General features: G+C 34.4%; 1 protein-coding gene across 1 annotated transcript; it reads left to right on the top strand.

The window, feature by feature from the left end:
• The first annotated feature begins 8,142 nt into the window (after positions 1 to 8,142).
• LOC126971946 (uncharacterized) lies at positions 8,143 to 10,355 on the top strand. The gene is made up of 2 exons (XM_050818468.1): positions 8,143 to 8,580; positions 9,417 to 10,355. Exons 1-2 carry the CDS (start codon positions 8,279 to 8,281, stop codon positions 10,294 to 10,296), a joined length of 1,182 nt encoding a protein of 393 aa, XP_050674425.1. The 5' UTR covers positions 8,143 to 8,278; the 3' UTR covers positions 10,297 to 10,355.
• The last annotated feature ends 5,464 nt before the right edge of the window (positions 10,356 to 15,819 follow it).

Genomic DNA, 15,819 nt, shown 5'->3' with positions numbered 1-15,819 from the left:
AGACAGACAGCACGTCATTCATTTAAACAGATCCTTTGAATTTATTGATAGATAACATCTTATACTTTACTTAGAAGTAGCATAGAACGTTCGAGTAGTCTTGATACTAATGTTCGTTACTTAGTATTGTAGTGAGTATTTTATCTCTTTTGTGCACAGTTACGAAGACAGACAGACTGTTACCAGTGAGAAGCTCTTTTGCACAGGAAGCCGGCGCCATGAAGCAGTAATGTATAAACATTACTGTGTTTCGGTCTAAAGGGCGCCAAGTAGCTAGTGAAATTATTGGGCAAATGAGACTTAACATTTATGTCTCAAGGTGACGAGAGCAGTTGTAGTCCCGCTCCGAATTTTTGGGTTTTTGAAGAATCCTGAGCGCCACTGCATTGTAAAGGGCAGGGCGTATCGATTGTCATTAGCTGAACGTGATGCTCGTCTCGTCCTTTATTGTTATAAAAAAAAACGAGATAAAAAATACTTGGTCATAGATTACGTATTGAGATACCTTCTGATATACAGACCTTATACTCAGTTGTGCGTGAGATCACTTATTTCTTGAGCGTTCTGTTACACAAAATATATTGCTGACTCACCTTTAAACCTCACTACTTATTGCTTGCTAATTTTAGTCAGCAGTATGTTAATTACTCCCTTGTTAGTATTTCCCTCATTCAAGGCTTTTTCTCTTGATCACTTTCAGCGACGTAACTACGAATCTTGCTCCAGTTGGCTTGCTGAGCAGCTTGTGAAAAATAATAAGGAACAGCATATGTAAGCCTGGTCCTTTGTGTATATGTATATAAAACTAGCTAATACCCGCAACGTCGTTCGCGTACATATTTTTACATCTTGGGTTACATTATTGGACTTTTAGTAGGGATCCCTAATTTTTTTGACAATTTAATGTACCCTATATCAACCGGGGATAATGTAGCTTCCCAACAGTGAAATAATTATTCAAATCGGTTCATTAGTTGCAGGAGCCTATTCAATACAAATAAACAAACAATCAAATATTTCCTCTTTGTAATATTAGTATAGATAATTTGTAAATATGTGTATGATTTCAGAATATTTATTATCTCAAAAAGAATACAAATTCACTTACTGAGATACTTAAACTAAAATGATACATATATTGAGCGGCAAATCGTTATATACTATACACAATTTAAGACGTTATATTTAAAGTTACAATAATGACACAGAGTTACAATAAATACTAATTAGGTACATTAATAACGAAATAGGTGGGTAACGTATAATATAAATGTTTACAGTAATTAATAAAATACCTACACTATTCTATTATTTGTTATAATGACAGCTATGAGGGTATTTGTTTATTAAGGTCTCGTTCATAGTCATAGCCGGAAGCGGTCTAAGAAAATAAGTTATGAGAAATCCTTCAAAATGTGGTGTTTTAACGTTTTTTTAAAAACATTTAATGATTGTAATTCTTTAATATCTTTTGGTAGGTTGTTATACAATTTTGCCCCTTCGTACATTATATTTCTTGTTCCATATTTTGTTTTAGGTTTTATTAAGCAAATATTGAGGGCTTGTCTTGTTAAAATTTTTTGAATGTTTATTCTTTTTGTAAATGTAATTTGTGTATGTAAATCCTTAGTTAAGATTTTTCTTATGAGAATGCATGTGTTATATTTATATATTTGATTTAAATTCATTAATTTTGTTTCCCGATATATTTGAACAGTAGGAGTTAGGTAGTAGAATAAACTTGTGTCATCAGCGTATAATGTTATATCTCCTTGTAAACCGATTTCATGAATATCATTTATGTAAATTAAAAATAATAACGGTCCAATAATTGAACCTTGTGGAACGCCATAAGTTACTAATTGGGGACTGCTCTGGGTATCTCCTAATTTCGTTATTTGGTATCGATTTGAGAGGTATGACTGAAAGATTTCATAGGCCGATCCAGTTATTCCTATGGATTTTAATTTAATTAAAAGTTTTTCATGGCTAACAGTGTCAAATGCCTTTTTTAAATCGATGAATATCTAATATCTATGCTGAGTTTTAATGATGTAATTAAATCCATTGCCGCAGTAAGAGTATTTGATTTAGGCCGGAAACCATATTGTTTTTTAAATAAGAAATTTTTAGATGAAAGGTACTCGTTTAAACGATTATGTAAAATTCTTTCAAATATTTTTGATAATATAGGTAGTACTGATATTGGTCTGTAGTTGTTCGGATTGGTTTTACTTCCTGCCTTATGTAACGGACTCACTTTGGCTATTTTTAAAGAATCGGGGAAATGGCCGTCAGTAAAGCACTTATTTATACAATGAGTGAGACTTTCTACTATTAAAGATTTAACGCATTTTATGGTTTTAGTTGTAATTTTTTCTATACCAGAACTTGTGTTTGAGTCCAAATTATTTATTATTTTTTCTACCTCGTTTACAGTGGCGAGTTTCAGTTTATGTAGGGCTGAGTCATTTTGTAAAGTATTATCAGCCGTTAAAATCTTTTGAGTTGTATGATATTTTTGAGGAATTTGGCCAGCTAGTTCAGCTCCAATATTAGAAAAAAATATATTAAAATATTCGCAAATATCCTTACTTTCTGTAATTTGGCCTGAAGGAGTATCTAGTTTTGCAGGTGTTATTAGTTTTTTTTTATTTTATTATGTGCTAAATTATTTATAAGTTGCCACATTTTTAATGGATTTTTCTCACACTTATTGAAAGCGTCATAGTAGTACTGATTTTTCGTAGTTTGTATAGCAACATGTACCGAGCTCCTTTCAATATCGATATTCGATTATTTCTAATATTGACAAAAACATTATTTTTAGAGGACAGATTAGTATAAACACAGATTAGGGATCAATACTTTCGTACTAAGGACAAATATAAACGACATTTGAGAATCAGTTTGCCAAATGGGTTTCATTTCCGTGACGTGTACTTTTTACGCACATTTTTTTTTATTTTTTAAAGCATATAGATATAGAACCATACAATAAACAGTTCATTACAACGTTAACTCAATACACAAATAAAATTAGAAAAACAAAAATTTATGAACGATGCGGGACTCGAACCCACGACCGTGCCACTTCCGTGCCAGTGCTCTAACCAACTGAGCCAACCGTTCAAGTAACGTATCGTTATAAAATCTTGTTTGCTTTGTTCAACTCTCGGGTTGTGGCTTCATCTACAAGTCCTACTTTACAGTTGATAACCTGCTCAACCCCAATATTTGCATATTAGGAAATTGACTTGAGATGTCGCTCTTGTAAATCTAAACTGTAAGTTATGTTTTAAAGCGATAACCGTCACTTCCAGGATTAATACACAAATAAAAATTGAAAAACAAAATTTAATGAACGGTGCGGGACTCGAACCCACGACCTACGGCGTTCCGTGCCGGTTGCTCTAACCAACTGAGCCAGCCGTTCGAGTGACGTATCGTCATAAAATCTTTAATACTTTGTTCAACTCTCAGGTTGTGGCTTCATCTACAGGATGTACTTTACAGTTGATAACCTGCTCAACCCCAATATTTGCATATTAGGAAATTGACTTGAGATGTCGCTCTTGTAAATCTAAACTATATGTTAACTCAATAGCTCGTAAACAGAGTGTACAACTGGTCGCAACTATTTAGTCGAGTGCTCCCAATCTTCAGTCGCAATTTGACGGAAAATACGCTTTCCGGTAAGAATGAGTATTCAGTTTGGTCGGAAGAGCTTAAATACTCTCTCTCTTTTACTTTCCAACGGCAGAACGTTAACCTTAACTATATTTAGATTATTAAAGTTATAACGAGTTGCGTGTACATGACATAATTCATAGGGAGTTTTCTTATATAGGTTAGTAAGTAGGCTTTTTCTTTCTTACTAATTGCTTTACGATCTTAAATATTTTTCAAAATACCTCGTTAATTTTAAAATGTTTCATTTAACACTTCGTAGAACAAAATATAACTTTCCACATGTCCTGTTTTTTCTAAGATGTTGGAATTTATGATTACGATAGTGGGCGTAGCTCTCTATTCTTTATTTGTTGTTTGGAGGTTGTTTTTATAAAACAAAAACAATAAAAGTACAAAATAAAATATTTAATATTAAAAAGGATTCGTATGTATATTTATTATGCTGTCACGCCTTAACTATCAGCCAATCGTAAAATTTTACACACACCTAGGTTGGGAAAGTACACAGAGAACATTTTGAACAGACTTTTTTTTGGAGGATGCACGTATTTAAGTTAAGACAAAGTCATTACATATTGCCTATCCATTAGCCAGTCACACGATCTAAGTACACATCAATTTTGAGACAGACAGTTATCGTAGAATTGGTATCATAAAACATTCATTTATCACAAAGGTTCACAAAAACAATGTAATAACAGACAGAGGCTAGACTAGAGATTTATATACTAGAATAGATTGTGTAAAGTAAATCATAAAAGTGGTCCTTTGTTTATTATAATAAATGAGCTCTTCAACTTTAAGAAATCATTTATTATTTTAACACAATAACCAAAAATAAATATAAAGATTTTACTGCTACCTATATACTAATGAAATAAACTGGTCGTCATAAGTAGGGCACGCGCAGGTCCGGCCACACATAGAGTAGTGCTGTCATCTCTGGTCAGGCGCACCCCAGTATTAGCTTGAACCATTTGACAGCGTGCAACGCAGAGTAGCTCGGATTGTCGGAGACCCAGTGCTCTGAGAATGGCTCGATCACCTGGCGTTGTGTAGAGACGTCGCTTCATTATGTGTGTTCTATCACATCTATCACCGAGAGTGTTCTGAAGAGCTGTTTGATCTGATTCCTGCCGCTGTATTCCACCTTCAAATGACATGCCACAAAGTAGTTATCATCCCCACTATCTTGATGTCTGATGTTCCTCCACAGTGCTGTTTTGGAATTAGCTTCCTTGTGCGGTGACGGTTCAATGATGATACGACATGGGTACCTTCAAAAAAAGCGCGTCCACATTTGAAAAAGGGGTGCCAACTCTCTCGCGATTCTTCTATTGTTGTAGGAAAGTGTGGGCGGTGGTGATCACTTAACATCAGGTGACCCGTACCCTCTTTTGTCTTCCTCTTCGATACAACAAACTTAAGTGAATATTTTATTTTGAAAGGATAGTTCAACTATTTTAAAAGTCACTGCATTTTTGAACTTACCTGCTTTCCTTGCGGCCCAGCTTACATACATGTTACTTACGTACATTATAGATACATAATGAAGTATGTTATAACAATATTGACAACATAAACGGTGTATATAATTCAGCATAATTAATGTAATTGGATACAGAGAGATACATTATCTTTGTCTTAAAATAAGCGACAACGTTAGCTTCAAGCGTTGTGAATGTGATAATGTTTCATGGAAAATTCGGCATCAGGAAATTGTTTTAGCAACAGAAAAAATACAATCTATATATTCACTGCTACATATATAATATAATAGGTGAGCTTTTTTGATTGGTGACCGTACATAATTTGTTCTCCTTGATAATAATGATTTAAATAACTTCACTGGTTTATAATAATTCACTAAATTCTCAAATGCGTGCTTCTTTTTTCAAAATAGCTTCAAAAGTATATTCAAATAGTACAAGGAGGTCATATATTTGATACATCTACAAAGTGGCTAAAAAGTGAATTATACTGGTCCTTCGCATGTAAGGAAGTTTTCAAGTTTGTGTTGAAGTTAATAAAATTATGTTGAAACATTCGATACCATAGATATAGGCCAAGCTATGATAAAACTTTTAAACATAAACCCACTTTGATACTGTTTACAACATTTCCAAAATGCAATAGAAACTTTATGTTCAAACATTTCAAGCTTTAAATTTTAATGAACACTAACAATGGAATCGACTTAATTATAACTTAGTTAAGAACCTCTTAATTTGTAAGTGGAACGCCTTTGTTCATACAATTTTATAAACTTATTTATGCTTCTTGTGCGTTAATTCAGCGACCGTGCAACAGCACAGAATTTATTCATTTTGTCTACAAACTAAAGAATTATTAAGTTCAAAACACGTCCAAATGCAACGAACTTTCCGGGAGTAAATAGAATTAAAATTCTCTTTTTCTTTTACAGGGAAATTGGAAAGATGAGGCTCTGTACATATTTGCTGCTGAGTTACTTGGGTAAGTTGATATTTGTGTTTGGAAACCGCCTTTTTACATTCCGAGCTTATTCCACTCTATATCCTTGACTCAACATTGTTATTTACGAAACAAGGAATAATTTTTTCTTTTGCCAAGGCGGATCACGTTTGCAAATGTATTTTCGCTGGCGTCAGGAAAACATTTTTAGCAATTTCAATTTTCAGGTTTTAAATAGATTACTCTGTTGTTTTGTATTATCTAATTTTCCTATTCAACACGAGATTATATAAAACTGCTGCTCACCCGACTAGTAATATCACTACATAGTATAAAACAAAGTCGCTTTCTCTGTCCCTATATCCCTATGTATGCTTAAATCTTTAAAACTACGCAACTGATTTTGATGCAGTTTTTTTTTAATAGATAGAGTGATTGAAGAGGAAGGTTTATATGTATAATTACATCCATTAAATAGTGGATAAATAATGTTATTTTTGAGGTATCTAATGTGATGTCGTAAATAATTACATTTTTTCCGCTTACATTGCAAACACAGGCTGGACCCTACGAGATTTATCACAATAATGTACTTAGTATTGTACACATTGAAAAGGTCTACAGAAAACTCCACTATGCTATATATCTATCTCTTATGGATATCCCACAATAAAATATTTTTGTCATTTACTTTTTACGCCAATAATGGCTAATTTTTGAAGTGATTTTAACCAATACAGCATTAATCCTTATCTAATTAAATACCTTAGATACATACCCTTTACAAAATATTATTTAAATGAATATTTTCAAAGATATTACAGATTTAAAAATTGCGGGACGTAGCGTTTGCGGCGGTTCCGGCCGGACCACGAGCAGTAATGAATAAATCAAAAGTACTGGATCGGTTTTAATCATTTTTTCAGTGAATGACATAGGCTATTTTATACCCGTGCGAAGGCAGAGCGGGCCGCTAGTTATATTATAAACAAAATTTTGTCAGACGATAATAAACCTCCTTTAGGTTTACCGGAAAAAGAAATTTTGTAATTAGTCTTCCATTACCCTGTGGGAGGCTGCTTTGCACCGGATGCCCGCTAGCTTATGGGCACCACAACGACGCCTATTTCTGCAGTGAAGCAGTGTAAGCATTACTGTGTTTCGGTCTGAAAGGCGCTGTAGCTATGAAATTACTGGTATGAGACTTGACATCTTATGTCTCAAGGTGACGAGCGTATTTGTAGTGCCTCTCAGAATTTTTGGGTTTTTCAATAATCATCAGCAGCAATGCTTTGTAATGGGCAGGGCGTATCAATTACCATCAGCTGAACGTCCAGCTCGTCTCGTCCCTGATTTTCATAAAAAATAAATTATATATTCTGATGATAGTCATGTCAGTTTGCAATTATTAAAAAAAAAACAGATGTCTTATATTATCTAGTCTATATAAAGCTGAATGATACAAAATTGTACTGAAATATGGCTTACTTTTCCATTTACTCGGTAGAAGTAGGTATCTCAGAAGACTTGTAAATCTCAGGTTATATTCTTGTGCAGTCTCTGGGGTGCAAGGACTTCGCAAGTTTTCTAACTATTGTATGGCATAGCTTTTCATTTATATTTCATCTAAGATTTGCTCTGCAACATTTTGTACTGTTAACATTTTCTTATAACATATTTATTTGTAGTTGCACATAGCTCTTTATTTTCCCAAGGCGTTAAGATGATAGTGAACTCCCAGGCACAAGATTGTTTGATCGTTTTTGTAGTAAAATAACCCAAAATAATTGATGAATTAACAAAACCATTACAAACAAACGTCAGAGTGGAACACAGTAACGTTTATATGTATGTGAATCGTAACTAGAATTAGATTAATTAATTAGATTGTACAAAAATACGCAATTTGTTTTATACTTTTTAGTGCATGTTATATCTAATATGCCATTATTTGGACAATTTTTCACTGAACACATTGTCATTGCGTGGCGTTGTATTCAAAGCGCGGTCAAAACGCTCTTAGAGCCTGTCCAGATGAAGCGTTTTACGCGCGAGTTCACTCGCGCGTTTTGATTTGTATTGCGTCCAGATGCGGCGTATCACGCGCGTTCTCGCGCGCATGTGTTGGAGACGGATTTGAGCAGTTATAAACATGGACTCGGATACAGCGGTTGTGTTGTGGCTTGCATACCGTCGATGGAGACGTCGTAAACAAAGAGAAAGTCGACGATTTAACGTACATCCCATTCTACGTGATAGAATGACGCATAGTATGTTTATAACTTTATACCCAAAACTCAGAGAACATAGTGAAAAGTTTTTCAACTACTTTCGGATGTCAATAGCATCGTTTGATAATTTACTAGAAATTATCAAAGAAGATTTGTCTCCATGTCAAAATTATATGGTACGGGATACTGTTTCTGCAGAAGAAAAACTCGTGATTACTTTGAGGTAATATTTTTTATTGCTTTAGTAATACCTTAAGTAATTAATTCAGATTCATTGGAATCTTGTGTAGATGCCGGTGAAGGGTGTTTGTAGCTAGACGTCGTTGGTGGTCGTGACGCAGTGCAATAACCTCGATTGTAAGTCGAAAAGGTTTCAGGTGGAAACGAAGATGTTGAAGGGTCTGTTGTGGTATATCCTGTTTCTCCAAAATAATCTCTCTGTCCACGTTGTGTCATTCCTGTTTGGTAATGATATTGTGTCGAAGGTTGGTAGTCGGAACGAGCTGCTGCAGGTCTAAGACACAGAGCTTGTTGAGCTTGAAGTACTTTCATTAATTCAATTTTTGTTTGAAGTCTGTTTTCCTCTGGTACTTTAAGAAGCTCTTTGTGTGAGGACAAACAAAATAGTTTGTCATCATCTGACTCTATTTGGTTTGTTGCCTGTGGCTGATTCCCAGATGCTAAATTTGTTTTTATGATTGAGAGGAATTCTTCGTCAGCCGCATTTAGTTTTTTCTTCTTTTTTGCCTGACTACGTGGAGGTCTCATCACATCTTCCCCATCGCCAGAAAACTCCTGTTCTTCAGTTGCAACACACGCGGTGTTGATGTTGCTCTCAGTTATTTTATTCCGTGTCGATCTTTCGAGAAACATCAAACGTTCAAAATAAATATATTTGGCTTTGCCGGAGGCTCCTGATCCAGACGGTGTGGTTTTCTTCTTCTTCATTTCTCTCACAAAGCCATCACGCAACCCTTTCCACTTCTTCTGCAATAAAGTACCTGTAAATAATAAAAAGATCGAAATAAAATAATAATAATTATTTTACTTTCTTTTCAGATATTTGGCCACAGGATGTTATTTTGCGGATCTGCATTATGCCTACAGATTAGGAAAGTCTACAGTTATCGAAATAGTACAGAAAACCTGTTACATCATGTGGAACAAACTGCTAAACATAGTAATGAGACAACCAACGAAAGCTAAATGGAAAGAAATTTCGAAACAATTTCAAAAATACACAAATTTTCCAAACTGCATCGGTGCCATTGACGGCAAGCATATCCGTATTATAAAACCTAACGATTCTGGGTCTCTTTACTATAACTATAAGAGTTATTTTTCAACTGTTTTGTTGGCCGTATGTGATGCAAATTATTGTTTTATTGCAGTGGACATAGGCGCATATGGAAAAAGTAATGACTCCACAATTTTTAAAGACTCTATTTTATATAAAAAACTTGTCGAGAAAACTTTAGATATTCCAGATCCAAAGCCAATATCGCAAACAGATGCAACCCCCTTACCTCATGTCATAGTAGGAGATGAGGCGTTTAGTCTGTCTGAAAATATAATGCGCCCTTACTGCGGTAGATCTCTAACAACCAAAAAAAAAATTTTCAACTATCGCTTATCCAGGGCCCGGCGTTACATTGAATGTTGCTTTGGCATCTTGGTAAATAAATGGAGAATATTTCATAGACCGTTGAATGTGGATATAGAATTTGCAATAAACATAATTAAGGCTTGTTGTGTTCTCCATAACTACGTAAGGTTAAGGGATGGCTATAGGTATGATCACACTCTCTACGAAACATCTCTGAATAATTTGAACAATGAGGCAGTGAGGCCTAATGCGAGATCATTGAATATAAGAGATAGATTTGCTGATTATTTTGTAAACGAAGACAAACTCCCTTGGCAAGATAAAATGATATAGTTTAACAATGTAAAATCTATGCAAATAATAATATTATTTAATAAAGTATTATTTACTTACCTAAAGTTTTTTTTTTCTCTTCGGAATCACCAACTTCACAAAAAATTTCCACTATTTCTTCCCAGTTCCTACGTTTAATGGTTCTATTAGAATAATCTGATGATTCCATGTCCCATAGAGCTACCCTTTTCTCAATTTCGTCGATAAAAAGTTCCGTGTCAAAGTTATCACGCTCCATTTTGAACCAAATACGTCCACTCGCCACGGACACGCGCGTAGTACTGGACGCAGCACAGGCCCCCGAGTACCTCGACTCGCGCGGCGCTCGCGCATGGGACGCGCGAGTCGAGAGTCCCGCTCATTGCACGCGTTTTACGCGCGAGTGAGGAAACGCGCGTAGGCATCTGGACGGGATGTACGTAGCTCTAGTACCTCGGTTACGCGCGAGTGTCAACGCGCGAGTGAACTCGCGCGTAAAACGCTTCATCTGGACAGGCTCTAAAAGAACACTCTGCGTAATAGACGCGTAGGCAGAGTTTTGCTTCAAACAATTGAACCTGATTGTGAGTCTAGTTGTTTATTGTACATCAATATTTTTCTATCATGTGAATTATTTTCAGCCTATAATAGTAGTAATTGTAACACTGAACGATATGATCGAAAATTATTTTAAAATGTTATTCTTGAGCACATCACTCAAATGTTACTTCATCATAACGATGTTAACTTGTGTGAGAAATACATGTAATATTATTTTTTATTCTATATTCATAAAGTGATTTCATTGAAAGTATATACAGGATGTACAACAACTACATCCTATAAGTGGGGGTTTACAATTGGACCATGATGCTGAATATATTGCACTGTAAATAACACAACTACAAAATTATGTGTTTCAGATTATTTTATTATTTTGAAAAAAAAAAAAAAAACAAGAAGCAGAAATGTATTTCACCGCAACAGCTGACAGAAACAGAAACATTGTACAAGTTATATTGACCCTTATTACATAGGAACTCTACATTGCATTAAATTGCTGGCTAAAAAAGTTTAGAATAATAATATTTGCAAATTTTTTTTTCCGCAATTACAGAACTTTCTTGCTAATTGAAGCTCTGTGATACCCTTTCGTGTTGTCTGGTTACACCCGATAATATAATTGTGTATAAATTACTCTAGTAAATTCTGCTCTGGCTAAACGGGGTCCCCTGTATGAGTCGAACCGACCTTACCGAAAAGAGCGTACGCCGAGCGTGGCTGAATAATCTAACGTTATTGAAACACGGTGAACGGAAATTTATTCGACAGTTTTGTTTACCACGAAGTAAACTTTCTTGTAAATCGCACGGAGTATAAACTAACATCCTGCCAGTAATACAGTCTATAATCAATTATGACTCCATGATATAACTCTTTGATATAACTTCCAAATTGATTCTATCGACCTTAATACTTGAGACTCTAGCTTGAAATTAGCTTCGCTTGGCTTGCGTTGCCTCGCTTTGAGAGCTCTAGGAAACAATTAATCTTAATTAAGTAAGTAAGAGTTAGTGAAACAAATTTGGTTTCTTCGGAGATGTTGTTTAATTAATTTAATTACTTACTAAGATATAAATTTGTTACATTTTGAAAACAATTTAACTTTATTATAGAAAGCCTTCTGTTAATTTACCTGGGATATTGTTAGACTATTGTATAAATCCGGACATCCCAAACGATAATAGTTTATCGAATAGTAAAATTTTCGTTATTTATTGTAATTTAAGTCCACCCATAGTCGATATTCGGAAGAATATTTAACAGTTTTTGGTATGGATGACAGTTTCGAAAACTATTTATATTAAAAACTGTCTAATTTTGAATACCTAAAGAATCTAATACCTTGGAACTATTTATATTTTTTCACGTAGCTGTTAAAGTTATATTGATACTTAAGAAATTTGTATTTTGTTCACGCATCGCAAAATTTATATTAAAACACTCCTACCGAGATATATCAAATGCTAACGGTGGTTCATTGCCGCGACGGAATTTATTGGTTAAACTTTTCTATCACCCGAAATAATATAGGTAAGTTTCTTTAATTATCTAAAACAACCGAATGTAGTTATAATAAGACTACACAATACTCGAATAACATAAAAAATCAGACACATAAAGATAAGGGCAATACAAAAGTACAAAATACAAAAAAAATACAAAATACAATTTATTTTATTTTATTTATCAAGTATTGTACATAAATCAAAACTCATGATTGGAGCCACCTTTTATGCACTATAGGACCTGTGTTAAAAGAGCTTATTAATACTTATAACATTACTAGCTGACCCGGCAAACGTTGTTTGCCATATAAAGTATAATTCACGCGATAGTTTTATAAGTAATTAAATATTGCCTATATTATAGCCTGTACATCATTTTGTTCTATTGTCAATAGTTTTTGCAGCGCACGCAATAATAGGTTTTCGATTTTACACCTTGTGTTACAAAATAGCAATTTTATTACGGATCCCTAATTTTGAAAAAAAAAACATAGCCTATAGCCTTCCTCGATAAATGGACTTCCCAACACTGAAAGAATCATTCATATCGGACCAGTAGTACCAGAGATTAGCGCGTTCAAACAAACAAACAAACACTGCAGCTTTATAATATTAGTATAGATTTACAGACAATCAAACATATTCTAATTACTAAGAAGTATATCTAAGAAGTATGTATACTTAGAAATAAGATGTATGTGTGCATTGGGTTTGTTGTGAGTGATATCTAAGTAAGGTGTGAGAGGTATAATGAAGTGTGTGTGAGTCAGTGTGTAAAAGTAGATTAAATTTTCTTACTTCCCATTCGCTTATATTAACCTCGTAATTAAATGTATAGGTAAACTGTAAAAATAATCATCGTTTAATACGTACTCGGAACCCGAAACTGTAAAAAACTAAAAATGAGAACATCGGGTCGATTCGGTCAAATAAATAATTTTGTTAAAATACCTAGAGGTAATTTTGTACAGTATCACGGTATACAGTTTTTAAAGCTATTTAATAAAGGTATTTTTTTAAGAATGTAAAATCGTAAAGAGCGATTTTATGAAATGGTTGATTTAATAGCCTGTTTCCATCAATGAAAACTAAAAAATATTACATAATAAAGTGTAAGAAATATTTTCAAATCGGCACATGAATTGTGATTTTTTAAATTCGTTTGAAAATCGTCGTCCGCCGGAGTCGTTCGGAGACAGGCGGGTAGTTTGTAACAACCATACAATCTTCAGTCTCGAACACATCATAAAAACGAACAAAGGCTATACGCAATGAAGGGTTTATCTTATTTCGTTACTCGGCCTTCATCACAAATGTATTGCTTACAACGAACACATTTCGCTGACCGTTCGTTGTTGCTCATATTCAGCGAGGCTAAAATTACGTACTTTTATGCTATGCCACTTATACTTACAACTATTGAAGTTGAAATGTCTTTTGAAGTAAAAACTTATTAAGACCTTTATATGTGCAACGTTACGCCCAGTTATTACGCTCGATTGAATAAAGTCGGCTAACTCAGAGTTCAGACTCGCTTAGTGAGTAAATGTATTTCGTAATACTAACTTACAGGAGATGGATGATATGAACCCCAAAGTGTTCGATAGAAAAATGTATTTCAAATAACCATTTAAAGAAAGTTAAGGATTTTAGAAATGTATTTATTCACTATAACAGATTTTGAAAAAAAGTCTTAATAAATAGTTTCTTTCTGATTTCACCCGTAAGGTGTAACCTCAACGTTGCCATTACATAATATTAACAAAAAACAGAACATATAGTATAGGTACATAATACATATAATATGAGAGAGTATGGGCTGAGGTGATCACTTACCATAAGGTGACCTCTATGCTCGTTTATCTTCTTCTACAAGCAAACCTCGCCTTTATCTGTTGTGCGATCCTATTTATTAAATAAAATATTTTTTTACTAAATACATAACAAGTCCCCGACCAGTTTTTTTAACAGTTTTCCGTATTTTCATGATATTTGGAGAACACATGAGCTGGACCGACTATCTGTTGACATGTTTCACATTACGCAACATAATATTAAAGTTTTATTCTCAACACGAGGAAATTCTTCACAATGCCCTATTCGAGGAACATTCTTCCACGCAAAATCATGATTCATGCATCAACATACCGTTGTGTCTTGGGTGGTATTTCCAGAAGATTCGCTAAGCCACAATCTAATAATTAATGCTTATTACCAATATTGCCACTTCATTCAAAACTATTTCTTTCATCCTTTTGACGTACGGTTTTTTTGGAGTGGAGGGAAATACATTTACATATTGAAGACCCCGAAACGGACTCATATGACGGGCTCAAGTGCACACTCCCTACCGACTTAAAACCTCCTCTATGCTGTCAGTCCACGGAGGCCACAAATACTATGTAACAAAGTCTTTTCACACCCTGCGTGGAGGCACCTATACAGTGGCACTCTTTCTCCCAATACGTCAGGTGAATCTTTGGGTTATTTTAGCTTTGTGGTTATTTCGCTATGGACACTTCTGTTTTCTTCAACATAATTTTCTATGCAACAACAGTCGCAGGGCGTCTCTTAAGGATCTCGGAACGGCTGCTTGGGGCTAAGAAAGAAGATTGCTTACAATCTGATGATGATATCAATGATCTGATAGTCCAAAAGACGTACGAAACACTTTAAAATATCAGCATTTGATCTACTATGCACCTTTATTGACACTAACTAAGTAACCAACATCAGGCGTTGATAAGTTTAGCTAAACTTGTTCTAACTCAGGCTATAAGTGCTTTAAAATTTAAGTCAATTTCGTCGCCGGCTCTTGGGGCACGGGCGCTGTCGTAATATCATCTGTTTACATCACCTTCAAACAATGTATTTTGTATGACATTAAATTACACATCTAAGAGCTTTGTGGTCACATTATCATAAATGGAATTACAGAAACTGTTTTGAGTAATAAAATTACACTGTTGAACTACAAAATAAATTCTATATATTGCAATAAAAAAAACATTGCGTGCGTACAAAGTACACATGTCAGAAGTGAAACCTGCATGGTGCATGAACCTCTAAACTGCATATGAATTCCTGGTACGTGTTGCTAGGATGACACATGATTTTAACCGCTATGAAAGACATTCCTACCACCACTAATATATATAATAATATGTTCTCCTGGTGTCTATGTAGTAATACGTCGTGCGCTTGGAGTCAGAATATATTAAGGTATACTCGCGCCATACTTAAGACAATCTCTTCTTTAACTATGATCGCCTGGTACCAAAACATTGTTTTATGCTTCCTATCTCATTATCTCCCATGTTAAATATTATTAATTGATGTGACTGCTTTTTTTACCGTCGCTTTTTCGTTTCATCGATTTTCAAATCACAACGATGATAAAGAAGTTTCCACTTCAATAGTATGCATATTTCTGTCTCATTCTTTGCCGGCTTCATCCTACACATTTTTGTATTTC

Source organism: Leptidea sinapis, chromosome 25, assembly GCF_905404315.1.
Source record: "Leptidea sinapis chromosome 25, ilLepSina1.1, whole genome shotgun sequence".
Lineage (NCBI taxonomy): Eukaryota > Metazoa > Arthropoda > Insecta > Lepidoptera > Pieridae > Leptidea > Leptidea sinapis.
The sequence above is the reverse complement of the archived record's forward strand: the minus strand, read 5'-3'. Positions and strand labels throughout refer to the sequence as shown.